We start from the raw sequence: 17,106 nt of genomic DNA, 5'->3' as shown, positions 1-17,106 counted from the left end.
TCCTTCTAACCTTGTTTTAACCAGAAAATCCAACTCTGTCCCTCACCCTTCTCTTCTTTGGAGACCTCTTCATGTCCCAGCTGCTCCTGTGACTGTTATTAATAATAAAAAATAATAATGGTATTTATTAAGTGCTTACTATGTGCAAAGCACTGTTCTTAGCGCTGGAGGGATACAAGGTGATCAGGTTATCCCACATGGGGCTCACAGTCTTCATCCCCATTTTACAGATGAGGGAACTGAGGCCCAGAGAAGTTAAGTGACTTACCCAAAGTCACACAGCTGACAATTGGCAGAGCCAGGATTTGAACCCATGATCTCTGATTCCAAAGCCCATGCTCTTTCCACTGAGCTATGCTGCTTCTCTGTTGTTCTGTCTGTCCCTCCACCTTTGGGCCCCTGGGGTGGACCCCTGGGGTGGATCTGTCTCCCACCCCTAACAGATGCCCCTCGGTGGATGCCAAGTGCATTCATGTTTGCAGCTGTCCAGAGGGATCAAAGCATGACCCTCGACTCCCTGTTCCTGGATCTTCCTCTCACAATGAGAGGACACGGTGTCTTTACAGAAAATCCATCTTTGTCCATGCATACACATTCACCCAGAGGAGGGCGTAGAAATGACTAAGTCTTACACTGAACCTAGGCTGGAACTCAGCTGTGTGGAGAACCCAGAAGCCAAGTGGCAGAATGAGAATCAGGAGCTTCAGGCTATGGGTTGGATAAGGACAGGGATTTTACATAGTGTCTCTGTGGCTCTCCCCCAGTGGGCTCTCCAGCAGAGAACGGCCCCAGACCTTTCTTCCTCCTTCTCTCACTGGCTCAGAGGTTCCAAAGGGGAGAAGGACAAGGACTACATTCCCAGAGCTGAGGCCCTTCAGAGCACTTGAGTCAACCTGAGGAGAAAAACATGGAGTGTGGAAAAGTTTAACACTGTTTCTGTGGTTGAGTTTGAGATTTCAGGGGCTCTTTGTAATGCATTCTGAGGGAATTCATCTGAAGGAAGGTTCCTGATATCACAGAGTCCAGCCTCCTGCCTCTGAGAAAGCCTGTGTGGACCCAGATGAAAGTGTGGCACATTTTTTTAAGATTTCTATTCAGCAATTATCCTAGTATTGATCAGACACATTGTTAACACTCCTCACTGTCAGAACATTTCCTTCTATCTAGCCTAAATCTTCCTTGCTGCAGTTTGTTCTGTTTTTAGTGGAGATAATGACATCTCTCACTTCCATAAAATAATGAGGTTATTTTAATGCTTGACCTTGTCTTTGGAATATTCCCTGCCCCCTCAACCTTTTCTAAGTTCTCCTCTTCTTCCTCCTCCTCATCTCCTTCCTCCTTCTCCTCCTCTTCTTCCTCCTCCTTCTTCTACTCTTCTTCCTCATCCTCCTCTTTCTCCCTCTCCTCCTTCTTATTCTCCTCCTTATTCTTCTGCTATTATTTATTCATGTAAGAAGGTTAGTTTGGGAGAAGCAAAGATAGGGGAGTGGTATTCAGAGGGAGCATAGAGGAGAGATATAAGGATACAGCTGGTGGGGTTTCCCTTTGATTCTGTGAAATTCAGATTTGCAGTGAAAAATGGGTGATAATTGGAGATTTTGAGGAAGGAAGTGATCAATTATGAGCTGTGCTTTAGGAAGTTTGATATTGATTCTGCTTTTATGATGGTGTAGGAGAAAGGCAGGAATCAGTAGTCCGTTCTTTTTAGTAGAATTAAGAACGAAATCAACTTCATTGAACCATTGCGGCTTTCTCTCTCTGTTCCATGATCTTGACTAGCCCAAAGTTGAGCCCCTTACCCACATCCTCCCTCAGGCCTGAAACTCCCTCCCACTTTGTATCTGACAGTATACCACTCTTCCCCAATTTCAAATCCCTCCTAAAACTCACATCTCTCCCAAGAGGCCTTCTCTGACTAAGCCTTCGTTGCCCCATTCAAGGCACCCCTTAAGCATTTCTATAGTCACCCCAGCCCCACAGCATTTAAGTAGATATCCTTATACTCCCCACAGCACCTGTATATTTGTTCATACGTATTTATTACTCTACGTATTTATTTTATTTGTACATATTTATTCTATTTATTTTATTTTGTTAATATGTTTTGTTTTGTTCTCTGTCTCCACCTTCTAGACTGTGAGCCCACTGTTGTGTAGGGACTGTCTCTATATGTTGCCAACTTGCACTTCCCAAGTGCTTAGTACAGTGCTCTGCACACAGTAAGCGCTCAATAAATATGATTGAATGAATGAATGAATGAACGAAAGGGGAGAGGCTGGAGATGAGAAGGTCAGTAAGGATGCTGATATATTAGTTAAGAGATGATGAAGGCTTGGACCATAGTGGTGGCTCTAAAGATGGAGAAGAAGGAGTTGGTTTGGGAACTGCTGTAGAGGTCCTCTTTCCCCATCTTCATTCATCTCTGTGCATCTACTGGCAACAGCATGGCCTAGTAGAAAGAGCTCAGATCTAGTCATCAGAGGACATGGGTTCTAATCCCAGCTTTACCTCATGCCTGATGGCAGCGGTTGTTCCGGATGGCCACAAGTCGCCGGGCGACTAAAGAATTAGTCAGCATGTGACTGCCAAAAGTTTTAATAAAGCTTTACTGGTAAGGCCGAAGACCGAATAGGGGGTAACGCACCCGGCGGGCTCATTTCCTTAAGGGAAATGGCCCCAAAGACGGAACAGGGGGTAACGCACCCGACGGGCTCATTTCCTTAAGGGAAAAGGCCCCGAAGACCGAATAGGGGGGTAACGCACCCAGCAGGCTCATTTCCTTAAGGGAAAAGGCCCCAAGTGCCCGATACAATGGGCTTACATACTGTTGTTGCTGTTCACAGTGATTGGTAGATTTGAAAACAGTGGGGACTGGATTGGTGCAGATTTGGTCCAGATTTGGTGCAGAGCTGGGCGAAGTCTATCTATTTGGTTAGGTTCCTGGACCCAGCCAGTGGGCTGCAGGGTCTAAGGCCCATACCAAATACGGCAACAGAACCGTGTACATTCAAACAATATCTGCAACCTTTCCATGGTGCATGGGGGCGGGGGGCATAATGCCTGATGGGTGATCTTGGGCAAATCACTCCACTTCTCCTTGCCTCAGTTTTCCAACTGTATAATGGGGATCAATACCTGTTCTCCACCCCCATGTGGGTTAGGGATTGTGTCCAACCTGATTCATTCATTCATTCAATAGTATTTATTGAGCGCTTACTGTGTGCAGAACACTATACTAAGTGCTTGGAAACTATAATTCAGCTACAGATAGAGCCAATCCCTACCAAACTACAGGCCCACAGTCTAGAAGATTATCTTGTACCCACCCAATCATATAGTACAGTTCTTGGTACATAGTAATTGCTAACAAAAAGCACCATCATATTAAGGAATCAGAGCCCACTGGATTGTGGTGAACTCAATTCTTTGCTCATAGCCCACGATGGTACTGGCAAGTAACTTCCCAGTCAAGGAGAAGAGAAGAACCATTTCCTGATTCCAGGTTTCCACCAGCTGCCCTCCCTGCCAGTCCAAAGCTGCCTAATGGGATCTGCTGGATCCATTCTGATCTCTTTGGATTTGTTGTATTTTAACTGGTTTTCTCAGTGTTTTAAGATGTTATCTAACTGTCCCCTACCAGAACTGTTAGAGCAGTGCCTGTTCTTTCCAGAAAGATCTCCAGAGATGGAGCCCCCACCACTTCAATTAATGGTCAGTTATTTGAAGGAAAAACCCAAACCAAACAAAGCCAGAAAAGCATGAATAGCTTTGCTTTGCATATTGGCAGGTGATTGTCCTTTATGTTTGCCAATTGAGATACCATTGTTTGTGGGCCCCTTGACTCATGAGCAGAGAATGGCCTTATGGAAGTTTCTCATCTCCTTAACCTTGGTTGTCCTTCTCTGGTTAGCTCTAGTTTTCCATATCTAAACTCATAACCAAAACAATACACTGTATTACCAGTGGGATTCCTTATTCAGCAAGACCTCTATTTGTGTTTGGATTTTCAATTCCTTCTAGTTTAGGAGAGAGAGAGAGAGACAGAGGGAGAGAGAGACAGAGAGAGAGAGTGACAGAGAGAGAGAGAACCCAATCCCAGGGGGTCAGGGCCCGAGAATGCTTTTGATCAATTTCAGGAAGGCAGAAAGGTTTAACACTGCCTGGGTTTGTGGGCATGTGATTGCAAGGGCTCCTATTCATTAGAGAAGCAGCATGGCTCATTGGAAAAAGCACGGGCTTTGGATTCAGAGGTCATGGATTCAAATCCCAACTCCGCCACTTAGCTGTGTGACTTTGGCAAGCCACTTAACTTCTCTGTGCCTCAGTTACCTCATCTGTAAAGTGGGGATTAAGACTGTGAGCCCCACGTTGTATGACCTGATCATCTTGTACCCTCCCCAGCGCTTAGAAAAGTGCTTTGCACATAGTAAGTGCTTAATAAATGCCATCGTTATCATTATTATCCGAATATTGTTCCCATCCTTGTGTAGTCCATTTATCTGCCTTTTAAGCCTCCCTTGGCTGGGACAGAAGAGTGTGTTCTTTCTTTAGAGACTTTGTGGGAAAAGAGATTCTTTTTAGTCATTGTTACAAGCCACTCATTCTAAAATTTATTCCTGTGTGCAGGTTCTCGGTTCTGAAGTCTCAGGGCTGATGCTTGTCTACCATTCCCCACTACAAGGGATTCCATCATTATTACTTGTCTGCCTCTATATTCATGATCAGAAACTTCTTTTTTACATCTCTTCCAACTCATCACCTGGCTAGTTTCCCACATTCTCCCTCTGGCCTGGAAAACCCTCCTCCTCCATATACACCAGACCACCCCTCTCCCCATCTTCAAAGTTTTTAGGTCACATTTCCTCCAAAAGGCCTCCCCCAATTTAGCCCTCTTTTCCTTGACTCCCTCTGTTTCTGTATCACTTATGCATTTGAATCTGAACTGTTTAAGCACTTGATGTGTACCCCATCCTCAGCCCCAAAGCACTTAACTACATATTGATAATTCATTTATATTAATTTCTGACCCCCTCTAGACTGTAAGGTCATTGTGGGTATTGAAAGCCTATTTTGGGGGAAGCTCTGTATCAGATGTATTGTGTGTATTGTATGTATTGGATTACTGTGTGCACGAGTCTTTACTGGATGACCATTCAGCCAACGGAATTTATTGAACTTGCAGAAAAAGCATTATCTTAACCATTTTGGAGACTATGACAGAAGCAAGACTCTCATTTCCTGGCCTCAAGATGCTTACAGCGCAATAGGGTAGACAGATGGGCTAAAGGGATTAACAAACAGTGGAATCAGTAGGAAGAACAAAAGACAAAATAGGAAATCATACTAATAAATCAGGATGATAGCTGAATAAAAAATCATATACAATTATCAATATTGAAGTTCCAGAGGGTGTTTTCTAATGTATGAAAAACAGAAGCAAAAATATTTTCTTAAAGCTATGGAGTTGGTTTAAATAGTAGGTAGACACAGAAAATGGCAGGGACAGTGGGAGGCTAGCATGGTCTAAGGGGACAAGCGTAAGATTGGGCATCAAGAGACCTGAGTTCGTTCATTCATTCATTCATTCAATCGTATTTATTGAGCCTTTACTGTGTGCAGAGCACTATACAAAGCACTTGGAAAGTACAATTCAGCAATAAAGAGAGCCCTGCCCACACCAGGCTTACAGTCTAGAAGGGGGGAGACAGACATCAAAACATGTAAACAGGCATCAATATAAATAGAATTATATATATACATCTGTACTTATATACATAAGTGCTGTGGGGCTGGGCGGAGGGGAGAAGGGCAAAGGGAGCAAGTTAGATGGCACTACCATGCTTCCCGTCTCACAAGCCCGCAACCTTGGTGTCATCCTCGACTCCACTCTCTCGTTCACCCGACAAATCCTATCCGTCACGAAAACCTGCCCATCTCACCTCCACAACATCTCCAAGATCTGCCTTTTCCTCTCCATCCAAACCGCTACCTTGCTGGTTCAATCCCTCATCCTGTCCCGACTGGATTACTGCATCAGCCTCATTCATTCATTCATTCAATCATATTTATTGAGCACTTACTGTGTGCAGAGCACTGTACTAAGCGCTTGGGAAGTACAAGTTGGCAACATATAGAGATGGTCCCTACCCAACAGAGGGCTCACAGTCTAGAAAGGGGAGACAGAGAACAAAGCAAAACATATTAACAAAATAAAATCAATAGGATAAATATGCACAAATAAAATAGAGTAATAAATTTGTATAAGCATATATACATATATACAGGTTCTGTGGGGAGGGGAAGGAGGTAAGGCGGGGGGGATGGGGAGGGGGAGAGGAAGGAGGGAGCCTCCTCCCTGATCTCCCATCCTCCTGTCTCTCCCCACTTCAGTCTATTCTTCACGCTGCTGCCCGGATCATCTTTGTGCAGAAACGCTCTGGGCATGTTACTCCCCTCCTCAAAAATCTCCAGTGGCTGCCCATCAACCTATTTATCAAGCAAAAACTCCTCACTCTCAGCTTCAAGGCTCTCCATCACCTCACCCCCTCCTACCTCACCTCCCTTCTCTCCCTCATCCAGCCCAGCCTGCACCCTCTGCTCCGCTGCCGCTAACCTACTCACTGTACCTCATTCTCACCTGTCCCACCGTCGACCCCTGGCCTACACCCTTCCCCTGGCCTGGAATGCCCTCCCTACACACACCCGCCAAGTTAGCTGTCTTCTTCCCTTCAAAGCCCTACTGAGAGCTCACCTCCTCCAGGAGAGCTTCCCAGACTGGGCCCCTTTCTCCTCTTCTCCTCCCCATCCCCCCCGCCCTACCTCCTTCCCCTCCCCAAAGCACTTGTATATATGTTTGTGCAGATTTATTACTCTATTTGTTTTACTTGTACATATTTACTATTTCATTTATTTTGTTAATGATGTGCATCTAGCTTTACTTCTATTTATTCTGATGACTTGACACCTGTCCACATGTTTTGTTTTGTTGTCTGTCTCCCCCTTCTAGACTGTGAGCCCATTGTTGGGTAGGGACTGTCTCTATATGTTGCCAACTTGTACTTCCCAAGTGCTTAGTACAGTGCTCTGCACACAGTAAGCGCTCAATAAATCCAACTGAATGAATGAATGAATATATTTGTACAGATTTGTTACTGTTTATTTTACTTGTACATATTTACTATTCTATTTATTTTGTTAATGGCATGCATATAGCTTTAATTCTGTTCGTTCTGACAATTTTGACACCTGTCTACATGTTTTTTCTTGTTGTCTGTCTCCCCCTTCTAGACTGTAAGCCCGTTGTTGGGTAGGGACCGTCTCTATATGTTGCCGACTTGTACTTCCCAAGTGCTTAGTACAGTGCTCTGAACACAGTAAGCACTCAATAAATACGATTGAATGAATGAATGAATGAAGTGGAAGGGAGGGGGAGCTGAGGAAAAGTGGGGCTTAGTCTGGGAAGGCCTCTTGGAGGAGGCGAGCTTTCAGTAGGGCTTTGAACTGGGGAAGAGTGATTGTTTGGAAGAATCAGTACCTGGCACATAGTGAGCGCTTAACAAATTTATTATCATTATTATTATTATTATTATTATTATTATTATTATTATTATTATTATTATTATTATTATTATTATTATTATTTGAGGAGGGAGGGAGTTCCAGGCCAAAGGTAGGACATGAGCCAGTGGTCAGTGGCGAGACAGGCGAGATCGAGGCACGGTGAGAAGGTTAGCACCAGAGGGGTGGAGTGTGCGGGCTGGATATAGAAGGAGAGAAGAGAGGTGAGGTAAGAAAGGGCAAAGTGATGGAGAGTTTTGAAGCCAATAGTGAGGAATTTTTGTTTTATATGGAGGTTGATAGGCAACCACTGGAGATTTTAGGAGGAGGGGGGTGACATGCCAAGAACATTTCTGTAGAAGGATAATCTGGGCAGCAGAGTGAAGTATGGACTGGAGTGGAGAGAGACAGGAGGTTGGGAGGTCAGAAAGGAGGCTGATGCAGTAATCCAGTCGGGATAGGATGAGTGGTTATACTAACATGGTAGCGGTTCGGATGGAGAGGAAAGGGCAGATCTTAGCGATGTTGTAAAGGTAAGCCAATCAGGATTTGAGGATGGATTGGATATGTGGAGTGAATGAGAGATCAGAGTCAAGGATGATGCCAAGGTTGCAGGCTTGTTAGATGGGAAAGATGGTTGTGCCTTCAACAGTGAAGGGAAAGTTTGGGAAAGGACAGAGTTTGGGAGGGAAGATAAGGAGCTCTATCTTGGACATGTTGAGTTTTAGGTGGTGGGAGGACATCCAAGTAGAGATGTACTGAAGGCAGGAGGAGATGGAAGCCTGGAGGGAGGGAGGGAAAACAGGGGAGGACATATACAGTTGGGTTTCATCCACATAGAAATGGTAATTGAAGCCATGGGAGTGAATGAGTTCTCCAAGGGAGTGAGTGTAGATGGAGAATAGAAGGGTACCAAGAACTGAATCTTGAGGGACCCTTACAATTAGGGGATGGGGGGGGGGAGGAGGAGCCTGTGAAAGAGGCTGAGAAAGAATGGCCAGAGAGATAGGAGGAGAACCAGGAGAGAATGGAGTCAGTAAAGCCAAGCTTGGATACCATGTTGAGGAGAAGAGGATGATCAACAGTGTCAAAGGCAGCTGAGAGGTCAAGGAGGATTAGGATGGAGTAGGAGCCATTGGAGAAGCAGCATGGCTCAGTGGAAAGAGCATGGCCTTGGGAGTCAGTGGTCATGGGTTCTAAACCTGGCTCCACCACTTGTCAGCTTTGTGACTTTGGGTAAGTCATTTAACTTCTCTGTGCTTCAGTTACCTCATTTGTAAAATTGGAATTAAGGCTGTGAGCCCCACGTGGGACAACCTGATTACTTTGTATCTTCCCATCAGTGCTTAGAACAGTGCTTGGTACATCCTAAGTGCTTAACAGATACCATTATCATTATTATTATTATTAGGCAAGAAGGAGGTCATTGGTGACCTTTGAGAAAGCAGTTTCAGTGGAGAGGAGGGAGCAGAAGCCATATTAGAGGGGAATTGGAGGAGAGTTGGAGGAGAGGAATTTAAGGCAGCAAGTGTTGATAACTCACTCCAGGAGCTTGGAAAGGAAGTGTAGAAGGGAGATGGAGGGAGATGGGGTGATAATTGGAGGGGGCTGTGGGGTCAAGGGAGGGCATTTTAAGGATGGGGGAGACATGGACATCTTTGAAGGGAGAGGGGAAGAAGCCATTGGAGAGTGAACGGTTGAAGATCGTAGTAAAGGAGGAAGGAGGGAAGGAGGGAAGGGATGAGAGTTTATATGGTGCAAAAGAATTGAATCCAATGCACATGGTTGGGAGGGGAGGGTGGCACCTGAGAGGAGGCAGGAGATCTCCTCCGAAGATACTACTGGGAAGGATGGGAAAATTGAAATGGGGTCCAAGGTGGAGGGAGGGGTGATCTGGGGGAGCTCAGACTTGATGGTGTTAATTTTCTTAATGAAGTAGATGACCAGATCGTTAGGGGAGAGGGATGGGGGAGCAGGGGGTACAGGGGACCTGAGTAGGGAGTTAAATGTCTGGAACAACTAATGAGGGTGATGAGCATGGGTGTCTAATCCCTGGTCTGCCACTTGCCTGCTGTGTGACCTTGAACAAATTACTTATCTTCTATGTGCCTCAGTTTCCTCATCTGTAAAATAGGGATTAAATAATTATCTCTTCTCCTTCCTTAGACAGGGAACTCCAGGAGAGACAGAAACCAGGACTTCTCTGACTACATCATATTTTGCAGAGGGCTTGGAACATAGCAATTAAATAACAAATGTCAACAAATTTCATAATAATAATTATTATGATTAGCATCCAATGAGTATGGGGAGCTGGTATGGCCAAATGGAAATAGCACATGTTTGGGAGTTGGGAAACCCAGGTTCAAGTCCTAACTTTGCCTGGCCTACTGTGTAACCTCGGAAAAGTTATGTAACCTCTCCGGACTTCAGCTTCTTCATATATAATATGGGGAAAGATAGCCTTATTCCCGTATGGTACAGAGACTGTGTCCGATGTAACGTTGTATTTAACCCAGGGCTTAACACATCCTAAGCACTTAGGAAATGGAGAATGATCACATAACAGAACAGTCTTAAAACTAGGTCCAAAGGCATAAAATGGCATAAAATCAGCGCTTAGAACAGTGCTTTGCACATAGTAAGTGCTTAATAAATGCCATTATTATTATTATTATTATTATAAAATCAATTGTGGTCACAAAAGAATATCCCCCTCCTGACTCCTAGCATTAGGGTTTTTAAATGTCACTCAGCCTGCTGCATACTGGCAGAGTATTACTCTCTGTTCCACTTGTGCTCTTAACTCTGAGTGGTTTCTCCCAAATCTAACAGCCCTGAACCCATGCTCGATGACCACTTTTGGTCATCCAGAAACAACAGAAAAGGAACTGACAGCCCTGGCTCACTTCTATTCAAGACTTACCACCAGTTGCAGCCCCGAACTGAAATTAGTGCCACCGACGGTGCTGGTAGCCAGACTTTTGGAGCTGGTGAGATGGCAAATGATTTTTCCTGCATAACCCTGGAAAATGCTTAGTATCATATGCTACATACAGTAATCACTCAATAAATACCATTGAATGATTGACTAATTAACTAGCCTTATGTCTAGGAATAATCTTCAGTCCCAGGGAACCAATCATTAGTATTTGTTTATCAATAGTATTGACAAATGCCCTTTAGTATTGATAAATTCATTCAATCATATTTATTAAGCGCTTATTGTGTTCAGAACACTATACTAAGCACTTGGGAAAGTATGATACAACAATAAACAGTGACAATCCCTTACCACATGACCTCACAGTCTGGAGAGGGTGAAAGGAGAGACAGGCATCAATATAAATAAACAGACATCAATATAAGTAAATAAACTTACAGATATATACATAGGTGCTGTGGTGTGGCTGGGCGGGGTGGGGGGGCAAGGGAGCAAGTCAGGGGGATGCAGAAGGGAGTGGGAGATTAGGAAAGGAATGGCCAACAGGATGATTATAGAAATCAAATCCAAATTTTAGAGTACATACTTTCCAAAGAAAACATTTATGACAAAGATAGATGTATATTCTTCTTGGCATAAACCAAGATGTGGACAATACACAAAATGCCACTATTGATTTCTTCATTCCTTGGCCCCCTCATTTGAGGACGACCCTCCCCCTTAGAGAAGCACTGTGGCCTAATTGAGAGCAAGGATACGGATTCTAATCCCATCTCTGACACTTGCTCTGTGAGCTTGGGCAAGTCACTTACCTTCTTTCTTCTCCAGTTTCTTCTTAGGGTAAAAAGGAATTTAACACCTTTCCTCCCTCCTTTTCAGAGTCTGTAAGCAATGTATTGGACAGAGACTGTGTCCAACCTACTTATCTTGTACCTACCTCCGTGCTTAGTAGAGTGTCTAACACAAAGTAAGCATGTAAATTGTTATTATCATTATTTTTGTTATTATTATCATTATCTTTATCATTATTATTCCTCAATCCAATTGGACCAAGGTCAATCTGGTCTCTTAGGGGTCATTGCCCCTTTTCCCACCCAAAAGCCTGACAACCGCTTCCTGAATCTGCTTGGTCTTCACCCCATAGATGACGGGGTTCATCGTCGAGGGCAGCAGCAGGTACAGATTGGCAATGATGATGCTTACGTGGTGGGGGATTGTGTGGCCCCCAAAGCGGTGGGTGAAGAAGGTGAAGAAAGCCGGCACGTAGCTGATGACGATGGCAGAGATGTGAGCAGTGCAGGTGCTGAAAGCTTTGCGCTGAGCTTCCGCCGAAGACAGGCTCACCACGGCCCTGAGGATAGCGGTGTAGGATGCAGAAATACAGAAGATGTCAAATCCTCCAATTAGAATGGCAACCATCAGCCCATAGATTGTGTTGACTTTGATGTTACCACAGGACAACTTGGCCACAGACATGTGGTCACAGTAGGTGTGGGGGATGACGTGGCTCCGACAGAAGGGCAGTCTCTTGGTCAGGACAGTGAAGGGAATAATCAGAACAGCCACCCTGAGGAAAGTGACCAGCCCAGCCTTGGCGATGATGGGGTTGGTCAAGATGGTGGAGTATCTCAGAGGGTAGCAGATGGCCACATAGCGATCCAGGGCCATGAGCATGAGGACTCCGGATTCCATTCCCGTGAAGGTGTGGACAACGAACATCTGGATGAGGCAGGTACTGAAGTCAATCTCCCTTAAATCGAACCAGAAGAGAAGAAGCATTCTGGGCACTGTGCTGCTGCACAGGACCAGGTCTGTGGAGGACAGCATGGCCAGGAAGTAGTACATGGGCTGGTGTAGTGCCTCCTCATGATAGATGAGGTACAGAAGTCCACAGTTCCCCACCGTGGCGATGACATATATGGAGCAGAAAGGGAGGGAGAGCCAGGCATGTAGGGCCTCCAGACTTGGGATGCCATTCAGGGTGAAAAGCACTGGGGCGAAGCTGGAGCTGTTGCAAAATGACATGCCCGCCACATAGTGCATCACCCTTGATGCTCTGGAAAGGGTGGGGAGAGGAGAGAGGCAGCATTAACAGTTCCAGATCTCAAGGCTGCCAATTTGTCTGGGCTGGATCAGGTGCCCACTTCAACTGGATATCGGAAGGCAGGTGATTCATTCTAGCCCAAGTGTTGTAGATATCCCTCAATCTTGGTGTTCAGAAAAAACAGTATTTCTCCCAGAAACTGCCTGTGCTGAGCCAAGAAATTGATCTCTTGCCATTTCTGGACACAGGATCTGGAATTTCCCCAAACCTGCAAGCAGAAGGAGTGATTTCCCACATTGTTCCATCCAAATTCTCCCTGGTCACCCACACCCCAAGTCTCCATCAATCACCTAGGGCTCACAGAAGCAGCACATGGACTGTGCTCCTGACCCTAGGCTTTTTGGTGGCTGTCATGAGCCCGGCTCACACCATCAGGTAGGTCACCATCACCGACACTGTAAGTCTTTAAGTCCATCCCTGGTCCTGTCAGGCACCTCTCTTATGGGTCTGTCCCCCCTCTCATCCCATTTGGCACTTATTCTATAAGTCTGTCCCTGGTACTCTCTCACCCCATCAGGTACTCAGTGACATATCAAACCACGGTGAAACCAAACGACTATGTTATATAACGTAAAGCTTTATTCAATTCTCAGTCTAATTGAAGGGGTACACACACACACACACACACACACACACACACACACACACAGACACACGTCTGTTTTCCCCAAGTTCATGCACATGGTCTCATGTCAGAGGAGTTCAAGGGGTCTGGCTGCTCACAACCCATCGTCCTGGTGCAAGTCTATAGGTGGTTCTTGGCGGCCGTGCCATAGACATATCAGGTCAGGTGGTCTTTGCCGCCCACCGGGGTCGGATTCTTTAGCTCATGACAACCACCTGCTTCAGCTGTTCGGCCCCCGTGTTGGGCCCGTGCTTGCTCTCTTTGCTCTCTTATTTGGGTGGTTACCCTCCCCGCCCCCCCAGCCCCGCCCTTCAATCCACTCATGTTGGTTGTTTCACAGGGGTCACAGCAGGTCCTGATTCACTGCTTTGACTTGCCTGCTCTCTCAAGCTATTACCGGATAAAGCCCAGGGGGACAGCTACCACTCTCCCTGCACCCACCCCATGGGCTGTTTTTGCAAGGTAGCTTATCTCATGTACCTCCAGTAGTCCTCCTTCTGCCTGATGGCAAGACGGTTCAGTGCCTCCTCAAGGTCCACCTTGAGCTTAGTACAGTGCTTAGTACGGTGCTCTGCACACAGTAAGCGCTCAATAAATACGATTGATTGATTCTATGCTATTGATTCCTCCTCAAATTCCTCCTTCTATGTTTTTCATGGGGTCAAATGATGGTTGCTCCATAAAATGGCTTCTATGTTATAAATTTAAGGCACTCACAGTCACCACAGTGGCCAGTTGACATTCTTAAAGGGACAGTGTAAAATATCATTTAGCAGCCCCCAAAGGCATCTCCTGGACATCTGGATCCTTCTGATGCAATTTTAAACAGAAAATATAACTCCATCCCCAAACCTGCTCTTCCATGGAGACGTCTTTCATTCCCCAGCAACTACTGTGAATTTTGACAAGCTTATTCCTCCACCTTTGGTCCTCTGGGCTGTACCATCTCTCCCCCATCCCAGACAGATGTCCCTTGTTGGGTGCCCAGCACATACATGTTGGCCAATGTCCCCAACTCCCTCGACCCTCTGTTTCTGGATCTTCCTCACACAATAAGAGGTCCTGTTGTATTTACAGCAAACATATCATGTCCATGGCAACTCAGAAGAGGATTTAGAAATGATGAAGTCTTACCATAACACTGGCTGGAACCTGGCTGTGTGAAGAACCCGGGAGGCAAGTGGCAGAATGAAATTTGGGAGCATCAGGCTATGGGTTGGATGAGGGTGTGGATTTGACATTGTTTCTGTGGCTTTTCCCCTGGGGGTTCTCCATCCAGCATGGCCTCAGATGTTTGTACTTCTTTCTATCACTGGCTCAAAGGCTCCAAGGGCAGAGGGATAAGGATCATATTCCCAAATCTGAGGCTCTTCAGAGCCTTTGAGCTAATCTGAGGAGAAAAACATAAAGTGCAAAAACATTTACCAGTGTCTCTATGGTTGAGTTTGAGGCTACAGGGGCTCTTCATAATGAAATCCTTGCCACCTGATGGAAACAACACCGCTCTCTCATTCACCCCACACAGCCAATCTGTCACCAAAACCTGCCAATCTCACCTCCACAATATTGCCAAGACCTGACCTTTCTTCTCCATCCAAACCGCTACCTTGCTGGTTCAATCTCTTATCCTATCCCGACTGGATTACTGCATCAGCCTCCTCTCTGATCTCCCATCCTCCTTTCTCTCCCCACTTCAGTCTGTACTTCACAACGCTGCCCAGATCATATTTGTGCAGAAACACTCTGGGCATGTTACTCCTCTCCTCAAAAATCTCCAGTGGCTACCAAGCAACCTACGCAGCAAGCAAAAACTCCTCACTCTCGGCTTCAAGACTCTCCATCACCTCACCTCCACCTACCTCACCTCCCTTCTCTCCTTCAACAGCCCAGCCTGCACCCTCCACTCCTCTGCCACTAACCTCCTCACTGTACCTCGTTCTCACCTGTTCCATTGTTGACCCCTGGCCCACGTCCTTCCCCTGGCCTGGAATGCCCTCCCTCCACACATATGCCAAGCTAGCTCTCTTCCCCCCTTCAAAGCCCTACTGAGAGCTCACCTCCTCCAAGAGGCCTTCCCAGACTGAGCCCCCTTTTTCCTCTCCTCCTCCCCATCCCCCCCACTGTTGCCGTCTGCCTCCACCCGTCTGGCGCGGGGAGACGGGCACACGCAATGGAGGAGACTGTTTATTCAGCACACCGTGGAGGATTTTGTACAGTGCAGAGCCTCAAGGGAGTTAGGTGACAGGCGGATGATTGCAAGCTTATCAGCAAGGCTGAGCTCATGCTTAGATCAGCACATTCCTTGTCAATTCTCAGAACAGTGCCTAGTTATTTATCTAGCAGCCTGACTTCCTTCATTGTTCCTTGTAGGTCTTTCTGTGAGCACGGAAAGCCGGGGGGCCTGGCTTACTACTTAGGCCCAGATGTTAGGTCTGCCACACCCCACCCTACCTCCTTCCCCTCCCCAAAGCACCTGTATATATATATATACATACACACATACATATATGTACATACATATATATGTGTATATATATACATATAGTACAGATTTATTACTCTATTTTACTTGTACATATTTACTACTTTATTTTGCTAATGATATGCATATAGCTTAAATTCTATTTCTTCTGATGATTTTGACACCTGCCTACATGTTGTTTTTTTTGTTGTCTGTCTCCCCCTTCTAGACTGTGAGCCTGTTGTTGGGTAGGGACTGTCTCTATATGTTGCCAACTTGTACTTCCCAAGTGCTTAATACAGTGCTCTGCACACACGATAAATACAATTGAATGAATGAATCAATCAATCAAAGAGTCCAGCCCCCTGCCTCCTGGAATGGCTATGTGCACCCCAGTTGAAAGCATGGTATGTTTCTTTTAAGATCTCCATTCAGTTGCTATCCCAGTATTTATTAAACACAGTGTTAACAATCCTCACTGTCAGAATGTTTTCTTCTATCTTACCTAAATTGTCATTAATGTAGTATAAGTTTGCTCTGTCTTCAGTGGAAATAAAACCAATCATTTCCATTAAATAACAAGATTAAGCTAATTGTAGACCTTCTCTTCTGAACAATTGCTACCCCCAAACTTTAATAAGCCCTCCTCTTCCTCCTCCTCCCTCCCTTCCTAGTCCTCCACCCACCCTTCTCCTCGTCCTCCTCCACCCCTTCTCCTCTTCCTCCTCCTCCCTCCCTTCCTAGTCCTCCACCCACCCTTCTCCTCGTCCTCCTCCACCCCTTCTCCTCTTCTTCCTCCTCTTCCATGTTCTTGTCCTCCCCATCCTCCTCCCCCTTCTCATCTTCCTACTTCTCCTTCTCCTCCCCTCTCCTCCTTCTCCTTCTCTTCCTTTTTTCTTCATGCTTCTCTTTCTCCTCCTCACCCTTCTAATCCTCCTTGTCCTTGATCTCTTCTTCCTACTCCTTCTCTTCCCTCTTATCATTATCACAGTCATAGTAATAATCTGTCTTTATTGAGCATTTATTGTGCGGTGAGCACTGTCATGATTACTTGGAAATGATTACAATAAAATGAAAACATATTTCTATGCCTGAAGAGTTTGTGAACTACATGGGATCATAGACAGACACACATTGAATACGTACAGAGGGAACAGGAAGAATATTTTAGCATTTTTCATTTATTTCATTATTTATGCACTTGTCCATTTTTCCTCAGGGAACAGTTTAATTATGGAGAAAATGAAAAAATGAAAGCATAAATGACAAAATAAATTATTTTATATGTACATGTGGCTGTTGAGATGAAATGACAGAGGACATGGTAAGTAATTGGAGGAGGAGGGCTTTCAGGAAGAGTTTTAAGATGTAAAGAAACACGGTTCAGAAGATTTGAAAGGAGAAGGAGTTCCAGG

The 17,106-nt window shown here is 45.4% G+C and overlaps 1 protein-coding gene across 1 annotated transcript; it reads right to left on the bottom strand.

The window, feature by feature from the left end:
• Window positions 1–11,569: 11,569 nt before the first annotated feature.
• LOC119942701 (olfactory receptor 52N2-like) lies at window positions 11,570–12,526 on the bottom strand. Its single transcript, XM_038763604.1, has one exon. It carries the CDS (start codon window positions 12,524–12,526, stop codon window positions 11,570–11,572), a length of 957 nt encoding a protein of 318 aa, XP_038619532.1.
• Between the last annotated feature and the right edge of the window lie 4,580 nt (window positions 12,527–17,106).

The sequence above is a fragment of the Tachyglossus aculeatus genome, chromosome 2 (genome assembly GCF_015852505.1).
Source record: "Tachyglossus aculeatus isolate mTacAcu1 chromosome 2, mTacAcu1.pri, whole genome shotgun sequence".
NCBI lineage: Eukaryota > Metazoa > Chordata > Mammalia > Monotremata > Tachyglossidae > Tachyglossus > Tachyglossus aculeatus.
The sequence above is the reverse complement of the archived record's forward strand: the minus strand, read 5'-3'. Positions and strand labels throughout refer to the sequence as shown.